Source organism: Panulirus ornatus, chromosome 14, assembly GCF_036320965.1.
Source record: "Panulirus ornatus isolate Po-2019 chromosome 14, ASM3632096v1, whole genome shotgun sequence".
NCBI lineage: Eukaryota > Metazoa > Arthropoda > Malacostraca > Decapoda > Palinuridae > Panulirus > Panulirus ornatus.
This window is the reverse complement of record NC_092237.1, coordinates 4,160,831-4,178,312: the sequence shown is the minus strand read 5'-3', so window position 1 is coordinate 4,178,312 and position 17,482 is coordinate 4,160,831. Positions and strand designations below refer to the sequence as shown.

At 39.2% G+C, this 17,482-nt stretch overlaps 1 protein-coding gene across 2 annotated transcripts; it reads left to right on the top strand.

Annotated features, from left to right (window-relative positions):
- The first annotated feature begins 337 nt into the window (after positions 1–337).
- On the top strand, positions 338–17,062 carry LOC139753185 (uncharacterized). Of its 2 annotated transcripts, none has more exons than XM_071669381.1 (9): positions 338–424; positions 2,916–4,876; positions 5,275–5,369; positions 8,485–8,634; positions 10,637–10,819; positions 11,027–11,234; positions 11,955–12,517; positions 14,903–15,358; positions 15,497–17,062. In XM_071669381.1, exons 2-9 carry the CDS (start codon positions 2,950–2,952, stop codon positions 16,976–16,978), a joined length of 5,064 nt encoding a protein of 1,687 aa, XP_071525482.1. In that variant the 5' UTR covers positions 338–424; positions 2,916–2,949; the 3' UTR covers positions 16,979–17,062. The 2 variants fall into 2 exon arrangements, with proteins under 2 accessions (XP_071525482.1, XP_071525481.1); XM_071669380.1 differs by having other exon boundaries at positions 5,194–5,369.
- The last annotated feature ends 420 nt before the right edge of the window (positions 17,063–17,482 follow it).

Sequence of the window (17,482 nt, the reverse complement as noted above, 5' to 3'; positions counted from 1 at the left end):
GTTAACAGTTATTGTAAGCCTGGTTATTGCTCAATATCTTTGTATGGTCTCTGTATAATGTGAGTATTTGTAGCTAATAATCGTTAAAGGTACTATTAACACTTTAATACTCGACCAATAGATGGTAGCACGTGACCATGAGGTGAGAGGGGCCAAATATTGTTTCATTTAGACTAAATTTCGTAACTGAATACTCGTCGCATACAAATATAATTCTTCAAAAGAATAAACTCTGAGGCGTATCAGTCAATTGATAACGAGTATACTAACTTTGATGCAGAATGTTAAAGATTTGATGAAATTTGTAAAGAATATATTTGACCCAGCGACCATGAGCTTTACAAATGAAAACAATCGAGCAGGCGATAAGCTGGGTTGGTCACCCCGACAATTTCCGAGATCTGTTTTTACCGTAATCCATAATGTAAGTGATCTTTATTTGTTACAATAACCCCTTTATACTCAGCTTCTAGTTGTGGAGATTAGATTTCTTAAAACACGACAATACTTCGCGTAAAATCAGCTGTTGAGTACGTGGACCATTTCTGTTGTGGTCATACGAGGAAGTTTAGGTTTTAATCAATGAGGACATTATTTGTCATTGTATCCTTATTCGAGTATGATTACATTGTTGAAAAAATATTTTATCTCGAAAATATGGCAAAACTTACTGAGGGTCGCACCTTTATTGATTGACATACATAGACGAAAACCATATCGGACGATTTGTTTCACGTAACGTACACTCACACGTAACGCGTACAACTATAATACCTAGCGTAGATTTGTTCAGGTTTGGTATTGTTAAAGTATTAAATGAGTCTTCCTTAAACTAGAAGTTTTAAGGAGCATTGCATGGAAACATATAGTTTGATATGATTTTTGTCAATAAGTGAGAAACTTTTATGAAATATAATTTTGATAAGATATTTATGAATGCATATTGATGTGGTTATATTTAATTGATGTAGGAACCAGATTATAGGAACTTAAGAAATGCTGTTTATGTCTTACCTGAGGAGCACAATAAGATATCTTCAGTATTGCACTTTTTATCTTTGGGAATGGTAAGTTTATTATATATGAGGATGGAAGACTTCCTTGGTAAACTCAAGGTGTCAGGAGAGCACGTTAATGATGATAGTTTTCATTAAGTTCAGTTTTTGTGATATTAGACAGGTTGATAATGGGGAGAGCTGTGAACACCAAGGGAAATGTGTGGCTAAATATAACAGAAGTAGGTAAAACATTAATAACTAAAACAAAACCTGCAAAAGCCTTTTTTGCTGACTTGCCCTTGCAGCCAAAATGTAACTTAATTTTTAGTGTTGTTTGTATTTACAAATATGACTCTTAGATGTGTGAACACAGTCAGGTATCTGTACTGACAGTGTGTTTACAATTATTTTTCACAGTAATAAACAGGGCTCTAAGATCAGGAAAGTTGTGTATTTATGTGGAATTATGTAAAACACTCTTAGAAATAGGCAGAATGTATGAAAACCACCTAATTTTCCCCTGAATCCCATGTTTTCCTTAACTGAATCTTGCAATAGTAATTTCCAGTTTTTGGCATTTTTTTTCTATTTTATGTAACATGTATGACCATGCAATACTACTGAATGTTCATAATATGATTTGACTTGACGCATGCATATTACAAGAAAGTGTTTAATACTAAGATAGATAAGAAATTGTGGTATAGATATGAAGTTGTCTAATGTTTATTCCATATTGAAGAGTTGGACATGGACATTTTTTTTTCAGGAACACAAGCTTTTTATTTAATGTGTTTCAGTTGCCTGATTTACAATGCCTTGAATTGCAACAGGGTTTTTTGGAACGTAACCTCATCATTAATCGGGTGATAGTGGAACGCAATTTTGTGAACATCTCAGGCACATTCCCATTTATCTCAAGAAGATCATACATTTGACATTATCTTTATTGGCTCTTTCCATGCATGTTTTACTAGAAACAGTACTACAGTATATATGACATGGGAAAACAAAGAAAAAGATGACTCATGGGAGGAAAAGAGCATGTAAAGCATACAAAATAATTAATTAATATTAGATGTAATGCAAAAATTTCCAGCCAGTAGATATATTTATTTCATAAGGCATAATATTTATTTCATGTACCATGACACTCTGGTACATGGGAGGTGGTTTGGGTTGCTAGATACATGACATAGTTGCCACCTCAGCATTGAGTTACCACCCTTAAATTACAATCCTCATATTCTCATGGTCCATTTGTACAGACAGTATTGCTGTGAGCTTCTGAATATGGTGTTTTGATTTGAGGGTACTATAAATGTGCTGTAGGGTCATTATTATACATATATAAAACTTTGATATGGATTCTCAGGATCCAACTTTCTTCTCATTTAATGATCAGATGCCAGGATGGCTATTGCCTATAACTTTAGCTATAAATCTGTATATCTGCCTTTTGACGTTGCATGATTTGTACATCCACACGTTTTATTTCTTGCATGAGTCTGACACACGACTGCTTTCATAGGCCTAAAAAGAGAGGGAGTGGAGTGTCCTAAGATTTCTTAGTATGTGGTGTAGCAGAAAACAGGAGTCTAAGGATGGGGAGAGAAGTTAAAGAGAAAACATGACTGGGAGAGACAAGGTGGAATATGAGTAACATTAGTATATTTCTTACCTGTGCTGTACATGTATTTAAAAGCCTGAGTAGAATGGAACAAATGTGAGTTGTGCTACTTGCAACATGGTGGCTATTACATAAATAATTACGGTATAACGAAGCTTTTGTGTAATTACTTTAAATCTCCAACCTATGCAGGATTTAAGGTAAGATGGTCTGGACCCATGTTGCCATGTTTTGAATAGATGATTTATTCTTGGCTGTTTTACCTCATGTCTTTCTTTTCTTTACAGGAAAACGATGATTGTGTTTTAGTCGATCATTAAGATGACAAAAACACTACTGTTTCTCAATGGACAGCCGGTGATCTTGACGAGCAATGGAACAGATTCACTTGTCCATGATAATGCAGCCCTTGCCACAGGAGCTGAAGGACATGGAGGTGCAGTGTCACAGGATGATCCAAAAAGTCTCTTTCATGCTGGAACAGCAGGCAAGCATTCCCAAGCCTCAGGATCAATGCTTAGCGAGTCTGAGAATCTTACAGACAGTATAAGATCAAACTTGGTGCAGGTTAGAGTGAATGGCAGAGAAGTGCCCGGATTTATGCTTTCAGAAGATAAAGCTGGAAGTGTGCAGAAAATTGTAGGACATTCTGTGAATCAGCAGAAGATTGAGTATGGACTTGTTTCTTCAGAAAAAAATGATAATGTTGATGGACCTGAAAAACTTAATGGAGCTGAGTCAGGAGGATTCTTTCAACTTCACAGTGCCCCAGTGCAGAGAGTTATTTCAAAAGATTCTAATTTTACCGATGCGTGTGAGGAGAGCTGTGGGAGTGACATGTTTGCACTGGCAGCCAATGCTGAAATTGTACACTCACACATAGAGGGCAGGACTGGAGTTGGCAGTCAAGAGGAGGGTTCTGTAGAAAATGTTCAGAATATTGTGAACCTTCCTATTGTTTCTAACCAAATGCAAGTTGAGGGGCATAGTGTGAATGTAGCAGCAGATCAAAGCCAAGTTATACAGGTAGGTACAGAAGAGAATCAAGTTCAGCCAAGGAACCTCTCTGCAATAGTTGCCATCATCCAAGGAGAAGATGGAAGTTCCCAAACCATTGAACTGTCACCAGAAGAGGCTTGTAAATTAAACCTTCCACAGTTTCTTGGTGGAAGTGTCACAACTCAGCAACAACTTATTCATCATCCACCAGTGAAAATTGAGGAACTCTCCACAGCTCACTCAAGCTTACCAGATGACCAGAAAAGCCAAATAACTGAAGTAGACAGCAACAGTGAAGGTTTAGAAGGAGGTACTTCCTCAGTATTTCCAAGGGAAGACAGATCTGATGAGGTCCATGGAAATGGTTCTTGTGGCATTTCAGCAAATGATGCTGGTGATAATGATGTTAATTTAGGACCTTTCCTCTTGATTCCAGAGTATAATGCTGATGGCAGTATCTCCATGCTTCAGATAAGAAGCTCAGACTCTGTATCCACAACTGAAGTTCAGACTGCTGAAAACCTTAACCCCAACTCTGTTTCAGTAAATAATTCACATCTTTGTCAAGCAAGAGAAACAAATGAAATGTCACTCTCTTTCCCACGTCCAATTCAAAATATACCGAAGATAAATTTGCCCATGAATTCTAATCAGCAGATGAAAAATCCCAGTAATATTAAACCAAAATACATTGATTGGAAGACTCTTGCTCCAAAATCAGTGCCAAAAGTCTCTGGAAGCATGTACCTGCGTGATATAGCAAAGAGGACAAAGTTTAGGGATTTGACTTCTTTCCTGGGTGTCAAGCAGACCCAACAGGATTGTGAGGTAACATCAAAAAATCATGTAATAGAATCTGTGACACCTTCCAGTAGCTTTAGTGGTTCAGTAGCAGGCTTATCAAGGGCCGTAAATATATCACCCCAAAGCTTAGTAATGTCATCTGCCACTGGGTTTACTTTGGGATCCAGTAGTGGACTATTACAGAGTCAGTCACAACTCACTTCTGAGAGAAGAGCAACAACTCCAGTTAAGGTTGATGATGTGTCATTGCATTTGTCACACCATCCCTCATCAGATGCTTCAGTACTTTGTAATGAGAACATTGCTGGTTTACATCAGGAACCAGTAACATGTGGTGACCGAGCCCTCACCATTAAAGTAAGCACAGGGCCCATCTATGTGACTGGTTCAACAATATCTACCACAGCTTCATCCACAATACCAGCTCCCTCCATTAAGTGTGTAGGTAAGATATCAGGATCAGTATGGTAGAGATGAATTGTTCAGAAAATTCTCTGTAGAAGTCACAGATGAAGGAAATACATTGATTGTCTCATAGATTATAGTGATCTGGATATGCAGTAATGTACTTACTGAATACTGCTTGTTTGAAAGACAGTCTGTCCTCTGATAAGACAACCCTCATAGTGGTGTCTCCGCTCTATGCTATCATCTCATCCTCTTCATCATCCCATTCTGCTCTCTTTCCTTGCGTATGAAAACAACATCTATTTATGCTAAAATGCTAGGTTAACTTTTTATGTCTGTTTCATTTCTGTACAGAATCTACTGAGGTTGTACCTGGGTGTAGCCAGTCCACCTCTGATTCTCAGAGCCTGACTTCTATTGTGTATTGTTCATCAGGAGGAGACGAGACCCCTTTCACTGTACACCTTCCTGGGGGGGATAACACGAAACCTCTTGGCTCAAGTGAGAACCCTATACAACTAGTTCAACAGGTAAATTACAGTGCTGGCAAATTCCATTGCTACTATACCAGCATATTCATTTCTTTTATTATTTTATTACTCTGCTGTATGAGTGTATTGAATTTTATTTTTATATAAAGAGATTGTATTAAACTATATTTTGTTTCTTGTAGATTGGATTATTAACAAGAAGGGTTAGGATGTGATCCGATCCGGAATTAGTATATTTTAAGTTGTACCATAATTCTTCCAATTGAGTGATAAGGAAAAGAACTAAAGGAAGACTTTTTGATTTAGAAGGCAGTGAGATCACAGGATCCTGATGAATAGGGACTTGGAAATGAACATCCTTCAAATATGCTGAGATTGCTGGACCTGGACAAAGAATACTAAAGGCAGTAACTTAAATACTGTCTCAGTCTGAATGGTGAAGATTTAGATACTGTATCCCTGGGGATAGGGGAGAAAGAATACTTCCCACGTATTCCCAGCGTGTCGTAGAAGGCGACTAAAAGGGGAGGGAGCGGGGGGCTGGAAATCCTCCCCTCTCGTTTTTTTTTTTTTTAATTTTCCAAAAGAAGGAACAGAGAAGGGGGCTAGGTGAGGATATTCCCCTGAAGGCCCAGTCCTCTGTTCTTAATGCTACCTCGCTAACGCGGGAAATGGCAAATAGTTTGAAAAAAAAAATAGAATAAAAAGATCTTGATTAGTCCTGAACTGATCTCTCCATTCTCTGGAAGTTTTGAATTAAAGCCCTTGAGCCATGTTAGGTCTCCTTTTGAATAGCTCCCCTCCTTAGATTGCTCTTTTTCTTTAGTGTCTGTTTACTAAGTCAATAGATGTCTCGGAATAGTCTCAACCCTTGAGATATCATGATTCCACCACATTTACATGCCCTTTACATCTGACCACTTGAGGGTTTGCTATTTTAAGAACTCTAAATCTTTCATGAAGACTGTAAAATCTAAACACCAGTTTTGTAATTCTTAAACCTTTACTTTTGTGACCTTGAGTTTTCCACCTGCAACAGTCTTTTCTATTCATTCTGTCTTGTCTTGCTGCATTGGTGGTAATTTTCATGGGAAGCATTACAAACCCAACGGTGGATTCCAGAACAACGGTATACAAGCATTCATGATTTGAGACACTTTAAATCTGCCTTGATCTGTTTCTGTCCTGATTAAAATGCTTATGACCATTATATATGGTATAATGTGATGGGAGTAAGAGTAACATTTAATTGAATTATTGGTTCAAATAATTTAGTTTTAACCCTTAAATAGCATTAGTTTCTCTAGTTCATGCCCACATTTGAAAATGAACACAGAGTATGTCTGTACAGTATTATACTTTCATAAAGGAAACACTCCAAAATTTAGTATACTATGCTCTCTGTTGCTGAGGGAGAGTGTTAAGTGGACAAGGGGTGTGTAGGGCTAGCTGCTAGGCCAAATTTTCACACCCTCATTTTCATTCCTCCCAAGATAATGGCCATATTTGATCAGGTTTTAGTGCTTTCCTTGAGTGTATACAACAGTGCCTTCTCACAATTTCATGTGATATTGCTGATCTCGCAGTGGATAAGTAATGATGAATCAGTTTGACTCTGACAATGATAATGCCATCAGAACTTTGTTCATTGATACATTATGTATGGAGATTTTTTGTTGTTCATGGCTATAAGCAAAACTAGTTTCACCATACAACTACTGTGGGTGCCTGCACCAGGAGGTTCTATAATCCTTTGTGTGTGATATCATACACACTGATCCAGATAGCTACCTGATTTGCTTTCATCAGTACACTGGCTGTCACATACTTCAAGAATAATGAGGACACATAGTGCAGGTCGTTTGGGAAAACTCATAGTTATTATTTGTTGATGAGAGATGCTTATATTTGAAGTTGAATGATACTGAAAGTTCTATTGTTGAAAAGCTCCAAGGGACAGTGGTCAGTGTAATAAACCCAAAGTACCAGCCAGGTTCAACATCATGCGATCATGTGAAATACATAGTGAAGGCTTTATTGTTCTATATATCTGTCTATGTCTCTGATGCCAGTTCCAATTAGAACTCCCTCAAAGGGGTGACCATGTTAATAGAGTCTCCATGATAAGTAAACTCCAGTATCAACTCTTTTTGTATATATGTTATTTTTCTTGAGTGTTAAAACTTTCTGATGAGTGTGTCCAATTGATTCTGGTATAATGGCAAAATAATATTTCAGATGAGGTTAATAGAGGAATTACTTTAATTTTATTTTGTGTTTGGCAGTAGAGATGTATCTGACATAAAACTTTAGTCTCGCTCAGCATGTAAGTCCCTGTATCACTTTAGCACACTGGATATGGGTTTTGGATATTTATGTATGGACATAGAAGCTGTATGCACTTGATCCACTTTATGTAAGTTGGATTGGAGTTGAGGATATACTGATCTACCTGTGAGTACCCACAATAGGATTTTGCCAAAATGGCAGGGCTTGCATATGGCTCTCACTGCATGTCTTGATTTTTTGATTACTGTGTACAAGTACTCTTTGCAACCACACCTCATGTATGGTTGTCAGTTGGAGTTTCATCAGATATTTATCTCAACCATATACCTAGCTTTCTTTTTTCAATGTTCCTGTAGTTGCTCATGTAAGTTTCTTTTTCTCCTTTTATTGTTTTATATAATCTCTCCAACTTACTTAGATGCTCAAACACTTTGTTTTAATGACTTGCGTTTGTTGCCACTCAGGTGTCTTTCCCTTTTTCTTTATAATAAAGGCTGGAAAATTCAAGCACTCGCAACCTCTCATGATAATTATTAATGTGCTCCAGGCTGTCACTTTTGCTTGTGAAGTTTTTGCATTATCTATTATTTTCTTGTGTTTGCCTTTTAACCTTGCAGTGCAGAAGTAATCAGTTTTGCTTCTTATGTGAACATAAAACATTTCCATCAGTAGCTCTCTGTGATTCATGAAAATACTCATTATCTTGCCACTCTTTTATCTTGATAATACCATTTTATTAAGGTGCTCCTTTGATAGGTGTTACAGTTATTGGTACTTTGCAGCAGTTGGATCCTTTTATGCTACCTAGGATCTGAAGTGGTTAGCTCAGGCCTCAGAATCAATATTCTTTACTATTATTTTACAGGGCAACACTTTTCAGGCTCTGCAGCCAGTTCAAGAGAGACAACTTGAACAGATCACAGCCTTGTTGCAGCAGCGCCGCATCACTGCTCCACCCACAACTCATCATGATGAGATATATGACCCAAAAACTAACATGAAAATTGTCTATAAGGTATTGTACATATTGAATTTTATTATTACAAACTGACGGTCTTGTGCCTGTAATATAATCCCTCTTAGTCCATATGAATGTTCAGAAAATAGTCAGTATTCCTACATATTCCCTGTGTGTTGTAGAAGGCGACTAAAAGGGTTGGGAGGAGAGAGCTGGAAATCCTCCCCTCTGATTTTTACTTTACTAAAAGAAGGAACAGAGAAGGGGTCCTAGTGAGGATTTTCCTTATACGGCTCAGACCATTGTTCTTGACGCTACCTTGCTAACACGGGAAATGGCGAATATGTATGAAAAAATATGTATGTGTATTTTTTTATTATTATCATACTTGATCACCATTTTCCGCATCGCTGAGGTAGCGCTAGGAAACAGATGAAGAAAGATCCGTCCACTCATATACTACATACATACACATATATACATGTACATATACATACATATACACATATACATACACAGACATGTACATATTCATTCTTGCTTGCCTTCTTTCATTCCTTGCGCCACGCTGCCCCACAGGAAATGGCATTACCACCCCTGCCTCAGTGAGGTAGCACCAGGAAAAAGACAAAAAAGGTCACATCCCTTCACACTCAAATCTCTAGGTGTCATGTGTAATGCATCAAAACCAGAGCTCCCTGTTCACTTCCAGGCCCTACAGACCTTTCCATGGTTTACCTTATGTGTTCCACATGCCCTGGTTTAGTCCATTGACATCACTTTGACCTCAAAATACCACATTGTTCCAAATTGCTGTGTTCTGTGCATATCTTTCACTCTTCTGCATGTCTAGGCCCTGATCGCTCAAAATATTTTTCACTCCATCCTTCCACCAACAGTTTGGTCTTTTGCTTCTTTTTCCTTCCACCTCAGACATATATATCCTCTTTGTCAACCGTTCTTCACTCATTTGTTCCATATGTCCAACCGCACTCTTTTAATTACCACACATCTCTCTTACCCTTACGTTTCTTACTCAATGAAACCACCTCCCACCAGATATTGTCCTCAACATTTCATTTACAACACATCCAACCTCCTCCACACAGCCCTATCTACAGCTCATGCTTCATAAGCATATAGTATTGTTAGAACTACTGTTCCTTCAAACATACTCATTTTCATTCTCCTAGATAATGTTCTCTCCTTCCACACGTTCTTCATCACCCCAGAACCTTCACCCCCTTCCCTACCCTGTGACTCACTTCCGCTTTCATGATTCCATTCGCTGCCAAGTCCACCCCCAGATATCTAAAACTCTTTACTTCCGCCTGTTTTTCTCCATTCAAACTAACTTGTCTTTAAACCCTGCTGAACCTAATAATCTTTATCTTATTCATATTTACTTTCAACTTTGTCATTTCACAAACTTTTCCAAACTCAGGCACCAACTTCTGCAGTTTCTCACTTGAAATCAGCCACCAGTGCTGTATCATCAGCAAACAACAATTGACACATCCCAGGTCCCCTCATCCCCAAAGACTGCATACACAGATGCAGCAGGGGGATGAGACAGAATGGTTTCAGTATAAATTCTAGCTCTGCATCCTTACTTGACAGAATTGAGTCAAAAGCAATCTGCCTTATAAACTGTCCCAGGCTAACTTCCAAACTTGACCCTTTTGCCCAATGATGCAATGTTGATTCACTTTCCCTCTTCTATAGGTATTACTATGGTTTTTGCTCTTGATAGCAGGTGCTAGACTATGCAATACTTTGCCATCAGCAACTCAAGGGTGGGCCATTTTTTATTCCTGCTTCTTTCCCTACATGTCGAAGCTCTGGAACTCTCTCCCCTCTCATGTCTTTCCCAGTAACTAGGACCTAGCACAATTTGAAAGACAGATTTTTCACTTTCTCAAAAATTCGTAAATACTTTCCTTGTCTTTTCTTTATCCATTTCATAATTCTCTTGTGTATTTCAATTAAGGCTGATGTGGAGTTTTGTCAATGACTGGAGCCTTCAACATAAAAAATGTAATGCTGATTGATTTTTCAGGTTGTGTTTCCTGAGGACATCCTTCATGCTGATGATGAGGATGATGAAAATGTTTGTGGCAAGGATGACATCACATGGGAAGCTAGGACTGGATCACTAGAGGAGAAGAGAAGAGGAAGAAAACCAAAAGACTGGAGAAAACTTAAACAAAGTGAAGAGGAGGAGGTTGACAATGAATTACTGGTATGGTATTAGAATAGTAAATTTTATATTAGCAATTCAGAAATATTTAATTTCTCCTGACACATTTTCATTAAAACATTGTGTGTTTCAGATCTGGGAAATTTAGGGTTTGAGGTACATTTATTGCTCATAGATATATAGAAATATACCTACTAGCAGATTGGATAATCATAAACAGGCAAACCTGTAGATTTTGTGTCTCTACAGGATGAAAGTGAAGAGAGAAAAAAGCCCATCTCCCGAACACGGTCTGGACGCATATCAAGACCTCCCCGTCATATGATGAAGGACTTTAAGCATCTTCACCCAATAAGTTTCAGTGATGATGACAGGGATAAAGATACACATAGTTTTGGTTCCACAGATTATGATGAGCTTCATCGTATTGACTCTGAAAAGAAACCAGGAGAACCAGGTAATTGATGTCCAGTATTCAACATATATTCTTTTTAGTCTGTATCTCTTTGCTCACAGTTGCAGATTATATAAGTGTTATAAATATAGTGAGTGTAATGGGTGAATATTACTTATTTGATTCAGTTGACTGCAGACATTATAACTGGCCTCTGTCTGTCAATCTATCTGTATCTCTGAAGCCTATTTCCTCCAAGAACTCCCATCAAAGGGGTGACCATGGCTAAAGAGTCTCCACTTTTCCCTGTCTCTACATATCGCCTTTCCATAGCTGGCCTTTTGTTTGTGCATAGTTCCATAAGGGCTGACAAGAGCTGGGCATACCCCATGTTTGAAATAATGTAGAGGTAATGTTGACGTTTGATGCAGAGGTATTGGCAGTTCATTCATGATTTGTGAATTTCTGGCAATAGATACATATATCCCTGGGGATAGGGGATTAAGAATACTTCCCACGTATTCCCTGCGTGTCGTAGAAGGCGACTAAAAGGGGAGGGAGCGGGAGGCTGGAAATCCTCCCCTCTCATTTTTTTTTCATTTTCCAAAAGAAGGAACAGAGGGGGGCCAGGTGAGGATATTCCACAAAGGCCCAGTCCTCTGTTCTTAACGCTACCTCGCTAACGCGGGAAATGGCGAATAGTTAAAAAAAAAAAAAAGGTACATAAAAGTGTCATTTTTTTCTTGAATAGAATTCATATTATTTGTATTATTTCTGTTTCAGTAATTATTGACTTACCTCGACGAAAGAAGCGAGAGATGCCTCCTCTAACTCGTCTCCGCTACACTTGCCTTACTTGTGATAAGTTGTACATGGGGCGCATAGAAGCCCATTATCGAAAATTTCCTGACCATCGCCGAGAACATCCATTATCTCCAAGTGACCTTAAGCAGTCATATTCTGCTATTAAAACTTTGTCAGATTCTTCAAAGCCTAGTACTGATGGGGGCAGTGAAATAAACAAGTCTGTGCTGAGCCCTACCCCTGGTACTCAGGCCTCTGAGACCAGTGGAGAACCTAGCTTACCCATGGAAACTCTTACCACTCAGCCCATTGACATGCAAACAAGTTCACACATAGAGCATCAGCTAAACCAACAAAACCCACAGTTTGATCTCCCTGCTGAGTTGAATCCAGTTAAACCTGGTCGTGGCAGAGGTCGTAGGGGAAGAAGGGGTCAGCGCAGTAGAGGAAGAGGAGCAAAGTTTGGGGGTTCAGGCAGACCAGCAGCTGCAGCTTCACAACCTCCTGCACTTGCTGTTTCACCAATAAATATGTTGGAAAAAGTGAGTGTCTGACTTCACATGTAAAATGTTTCTTTTCCTTTCTTTTTTTTTGCATTTATATTTTCTGCCATTTCCCATGTTATTAAGGTAGCACCAGGAATAGATGAAGAAAGGCTGCACCTACTTACGTACATTGCCGATCTGAAACCACACCCCCTATCCACAACCATGCCCCACAGACCTTTCCATGGTTTCCTGCAGCCACTTCACATGCCCTGGTTCATTCCATTGGCAGCATGTTGGCATCTGTGTACCACATTATTCCACTTCACTCTTTCCTGGGCATGCCCCTCATCCTGCATGTTCAGGCCCAGATCACTCAAAATCTTTTTCACTCCATCCTTCCATCTCCAATTTGGTCTCCCATTCTCTTGTTTACCCTCCACTTCTGACACTTATATCCCCTTTGTCAGCCTTTCCTCACTCATTCTCTTCATATGTCCAAACCATTTCAGCACACTCTTCAGCTGTCTCAATCTCACTCTTTTTATCACCACACATCTCTCACCATTTCATTACTTAATAGATCAAACCACTTCAAACCAGATATTGTCCTCAAACTTATTATTTTTTTTTTATTTTGCTTTGTCGCTGTCTCCCGCGTTTGCGAGGTAGCGCAAGGAAACAGACGAAAGAAATGGCCAAACCCACCCCCATACACAATGTATATATATACACGTCCACACACGTAAATATACATACCTATACATCTCAATGTACACATATATATACACACACAGACACATACATATATACCCATGCACACAATTCACACTGTCTGCCTTTATTCATTCCCATCGCCACACATGGAATACCATCCCCCTCCCCCCTCATGTGTGCGAGGTAGCACTAGGAAAAGACAACAAAGGCCTCATTCGTTCACACTCAGTCTCTATCTGTCATGCAATAATGCCCGAAACCACAGCTCCCTTTCCACATCCAGGCCCCACACAACTTTCCATGGTTTACCCCAGACGTTTCACATGCCCTGATTCAATCCACTGACAGCACGTTAACCCCAGTATACCACATCGCTCCAATTCACTCTATTCCTTGCCCTCCTTTCACCCTCCTGCATGTTCAGGCCTCGATCACTCAAAATATTTTTCACTCCATCTTTCCACCTCCAATTTAGTCTCCCACTTCTCCTCGTTCCCTCCACTTCCGACACATATATCCTCTTGGTCAATCTTTCCTCACTCATTCTCTCCATGTGCCCAAACCATTTCAAAACACCCTCTTCTGCTCTCTCAACCACACTCTTATTATTTCAACACATCTCTCTTACCTTTACATTACTTACTCAATCAAACCACCTCACACCACACATTGTCCTCAAACGTCTCATTTCCAGCACATCCGCCCTCCTGCGCACAACTCTATCCATAACCCACGCCTTGCAACCATACAACATTGTTGGAACCACTATTCCTTCAAACATACCCATTTTTGCTTTCCAAGATAATGTTCTCGACTTCCACACATTCTTCAAGGCTCCCAGAATTTTCGCCCCCTCCCCCACCCTATGATTCACTTCCGCTTCCATGGTTCCATCCGCTGCCAGATCCACTCCCAGATATCTAAAACACTTTACTTCCTCCAGTTTTTCTCCATTCAAACTTACCTCCCAATTGACTTGACCCTCAACCCTACTGTACCTAATAACCTTGCTCTTATTCACATTTACTCTTAACTTTCTTCTTTCACACACTTTACCAAACTCAGTCACCAGCTTCTGCAGTTTCTCACATGAATCAGCCACCAGCGCTGTATCATCAGCGAACAACAACTGACTCACTTCCCAAGCTCTCTCATCCACAACAGACTTCATACTTGCCCCTCTTTCCAAAACTCTTGCATTCACCTCCCTAACAACCCCATCCATAAACAAATTAAACAACCATGGAGACATCACACACCCCTGCCGCAAACCTACGTTCACTGAGAACCAATCACTTTCCTCTCTTCCTACACGTACACATGCCTTACATCCTCGTTAAAAACTTATCATCTAATTTATCGCATACTATTATTTTTTGTGTATATCTATATCTTTGATGCCTGTTCCCTCCATGAACTCTCTTAAGGGGATGGCAACAGCAAAAGAGTCTCCATAACTGTTGAACTTCAGTGCCCCCTCTCAGCCTTTAGCCTTTTATTAGTAATGTATTATTTGTCCCTGACTGTCTTTGTTGTCTTCATTAAGTAGTAGCCTTTAGCCTATTATTAGTGATGTATTATTTATCCATGACTATCTTTGTTGTTGTCATTAAGTATTCTGTACTAATGAACAGGCAGGTAGCTGTGTGCACTGTCATTAATAGAGAACACTTTTTTCTGTTAAGGGAAAATTGAAAACATTAAATATTTTGTGTACACCTGCAGATACTAAGTGGCTACAGCTCTGAAGAAATCCAGAATGCAGTTGGCAAACGTTTAGTACAAAATCTGACTCCTTGGCAGCTACTCTGTTTTCAAATTGAAGGTAAAGAAACAAACAATGCACAGCACTCATGGCAGGATAGGTTTCATAAGTTGCGAAGTCTTCTCATGGAATGCAAAGAGGAATTCCAGAAACAAATGGAACCTTTACAAAGTCTCAAAAATTCCGATTGTCAAGATTTGGTTTGCGATCAAGGCGATTGCTCCTTGAATGGTGAACAAAAGCATTGTGATGCAAGTCAGAAGAGTGGTGAGTTGGGTCAAGAAAGTGATGTCCAACAGTCATCAAAAATCAAAGAGGAACCATCAGGTAGTAGTGATGATATATTTCTCAGCAGTGATGATGCAACCAGCAAGTCATGCATCGCCAAAGAATTTGGAAATATGGACAAAATAAAGGTAAGGTAGCAACCTTATCAAGACTTTCCACTCAGTCATGTGTGTAATTGCCTTAGGTCATGCATATTGATGTGTCATACTTTACTATAACTGTGTCAGTTTATTATATTATTCTGGCTCTTGATTTTTTATTTTCAGGTGTGCGATTATATTGCTAGTGTTCTAGGTGTCACAGGTGGTGTTTACAGACAAAAGAGGCAAGCGGAGAGTCCTTCATCACCCATTCCATGTAACATTAATCCTAACTCAGGATCATCTGAAGAAAACAATGAAGCAGAAATGAAAAACCCTAGCACAGTTAAACGTCAGTTAGAAATGGATGATGTTATCAATGACACTTCTCCAAAGAGAATCCAAGGAGACAGACCAGGAAGTGATGAAGTGGATCAGAAATCTAGCATTACACACAGTACTAATCAGAGTGGATGTTGTAATATTTCAGGTATTGCTGGTACTACATACCCAAAGAAAGTTGATGGTGACAGTGTTGATAGTGTGGGCAAGGTTCTTTCTGATGTTACTCATAATATGGATTTGTCTTCTTATAACCTTCCTGCACAGATTACATCTGGGTCTAATGTAAGTCCTAGTCAGTTACAGACTTCTGTATCAACATCTTCAATGCTGACTACATCTGAAAGGACCACAAGCATGTCTACTTGTCTTTCTCCTCCACATTTTAGCATACCCTTGAGCAATGAGAGAGTTACTATGAGTGGCACCACATTAACTATGAGTCACACAGCACCATGTGTCACACACACTTCACCAGTCACAAGTGCATCCTCAAGCCTACCTCTTGAAGTTCCCCATTTTGCTAGCCATAACAACAATTCTGTTTCTACCATATCCTCTTGTATACCAATGTCAAGTATGGATACCTCTCTCATGCCTACCTCTACAATACCTCAGGTAAACACAATACAACAAATGCCTCTCAGTGACCTAGACATTACTGCAGAGGACCTACCACGACTTTTAAGTGAAGGGACAGGTTTAGTTGTTGGTGGTAGTGGTGATGGAGGAGATACCTGTGATGCCCCAAAACTCTTGGACACTTCAGGAGACACCACAGACCTGAGTGAGATGCTGTTCAAGCTCCAGGAAGCTACAGCAGGAATCAGTCAAAATCAAGATCCTAACCTTGGTCCACCTGTTTATCATGAACACATTCTGACATCCTCACAGCAAATGAATGCAAACTCTAGTCAGTTGATGACATCTCAGAGTCTTGCTACTAATTCGGAAGTCCTTAATACACAGGGATACAGTACAGTAGGCCAGACACTTCATCCTCACTCTGCACCAAACTTAAGCTTGAAATTGGACACATCTCAGGCTAGCAGTGAACCATCTATGCCTCGTCTGACTTTCACAGGGGCTTTAGGTACTAATTCTGATTTTCATAGTACCTCAGCTAGTTTGAGTCAGCCTGTTAGTACCACTGAAAGTAGTGGTAAAGAGCAGCAAAATGCATTGAACCAAGCCAGTGTTCAGGGTCAGAATGTTAGCATAAGCCAAAATGAGGCAGGTTTAGATACGGACAGAGAAAGATTAAACATTGGGTTTAATGTAACTGGACTGGGAAGCACTGAGTTTGAGGATCTTCTTAAGAGATAGAGTTTGAGTTTTAAATCTTCATATTTTTCTTCCATTTGCGAAACCAGTATGATTCTGTAGGTATTTTACACCCCCCCCCCCCCCCCCCCCCCCCCCCCCCAACCTGGTTGATCATCCTTTTGCTATGAGTTGTCTTGTGCTCAGAACAGAGCATTTCCTCCTTTGTTTTTGTCTGATTTTAATCATTATATATATATATATATATATATATATATATATATATAGGGCTTCAAGCTTGTACTTTGTAGACAAAATAAACAATTATAGTTAAATCTTTAAGACAAAATAATGTAGTTTATCCAGCAAGATGTAGTTAACAAGAAAAAATTTTGTAGTGCACTTTATAAGGTAAAATCAGATATTCTTCATTCCAAGTCTCAGTTTTCATGCATGGAATTTAGTGATCAGTAAAACTCAGTTCTTTAGAGTTAGTGTTGTTGCCAATTTTCAAAAAGCCTTGAGAATTTTGTATCATATGTTTTAGATATTGTAATTTGTCTGTTC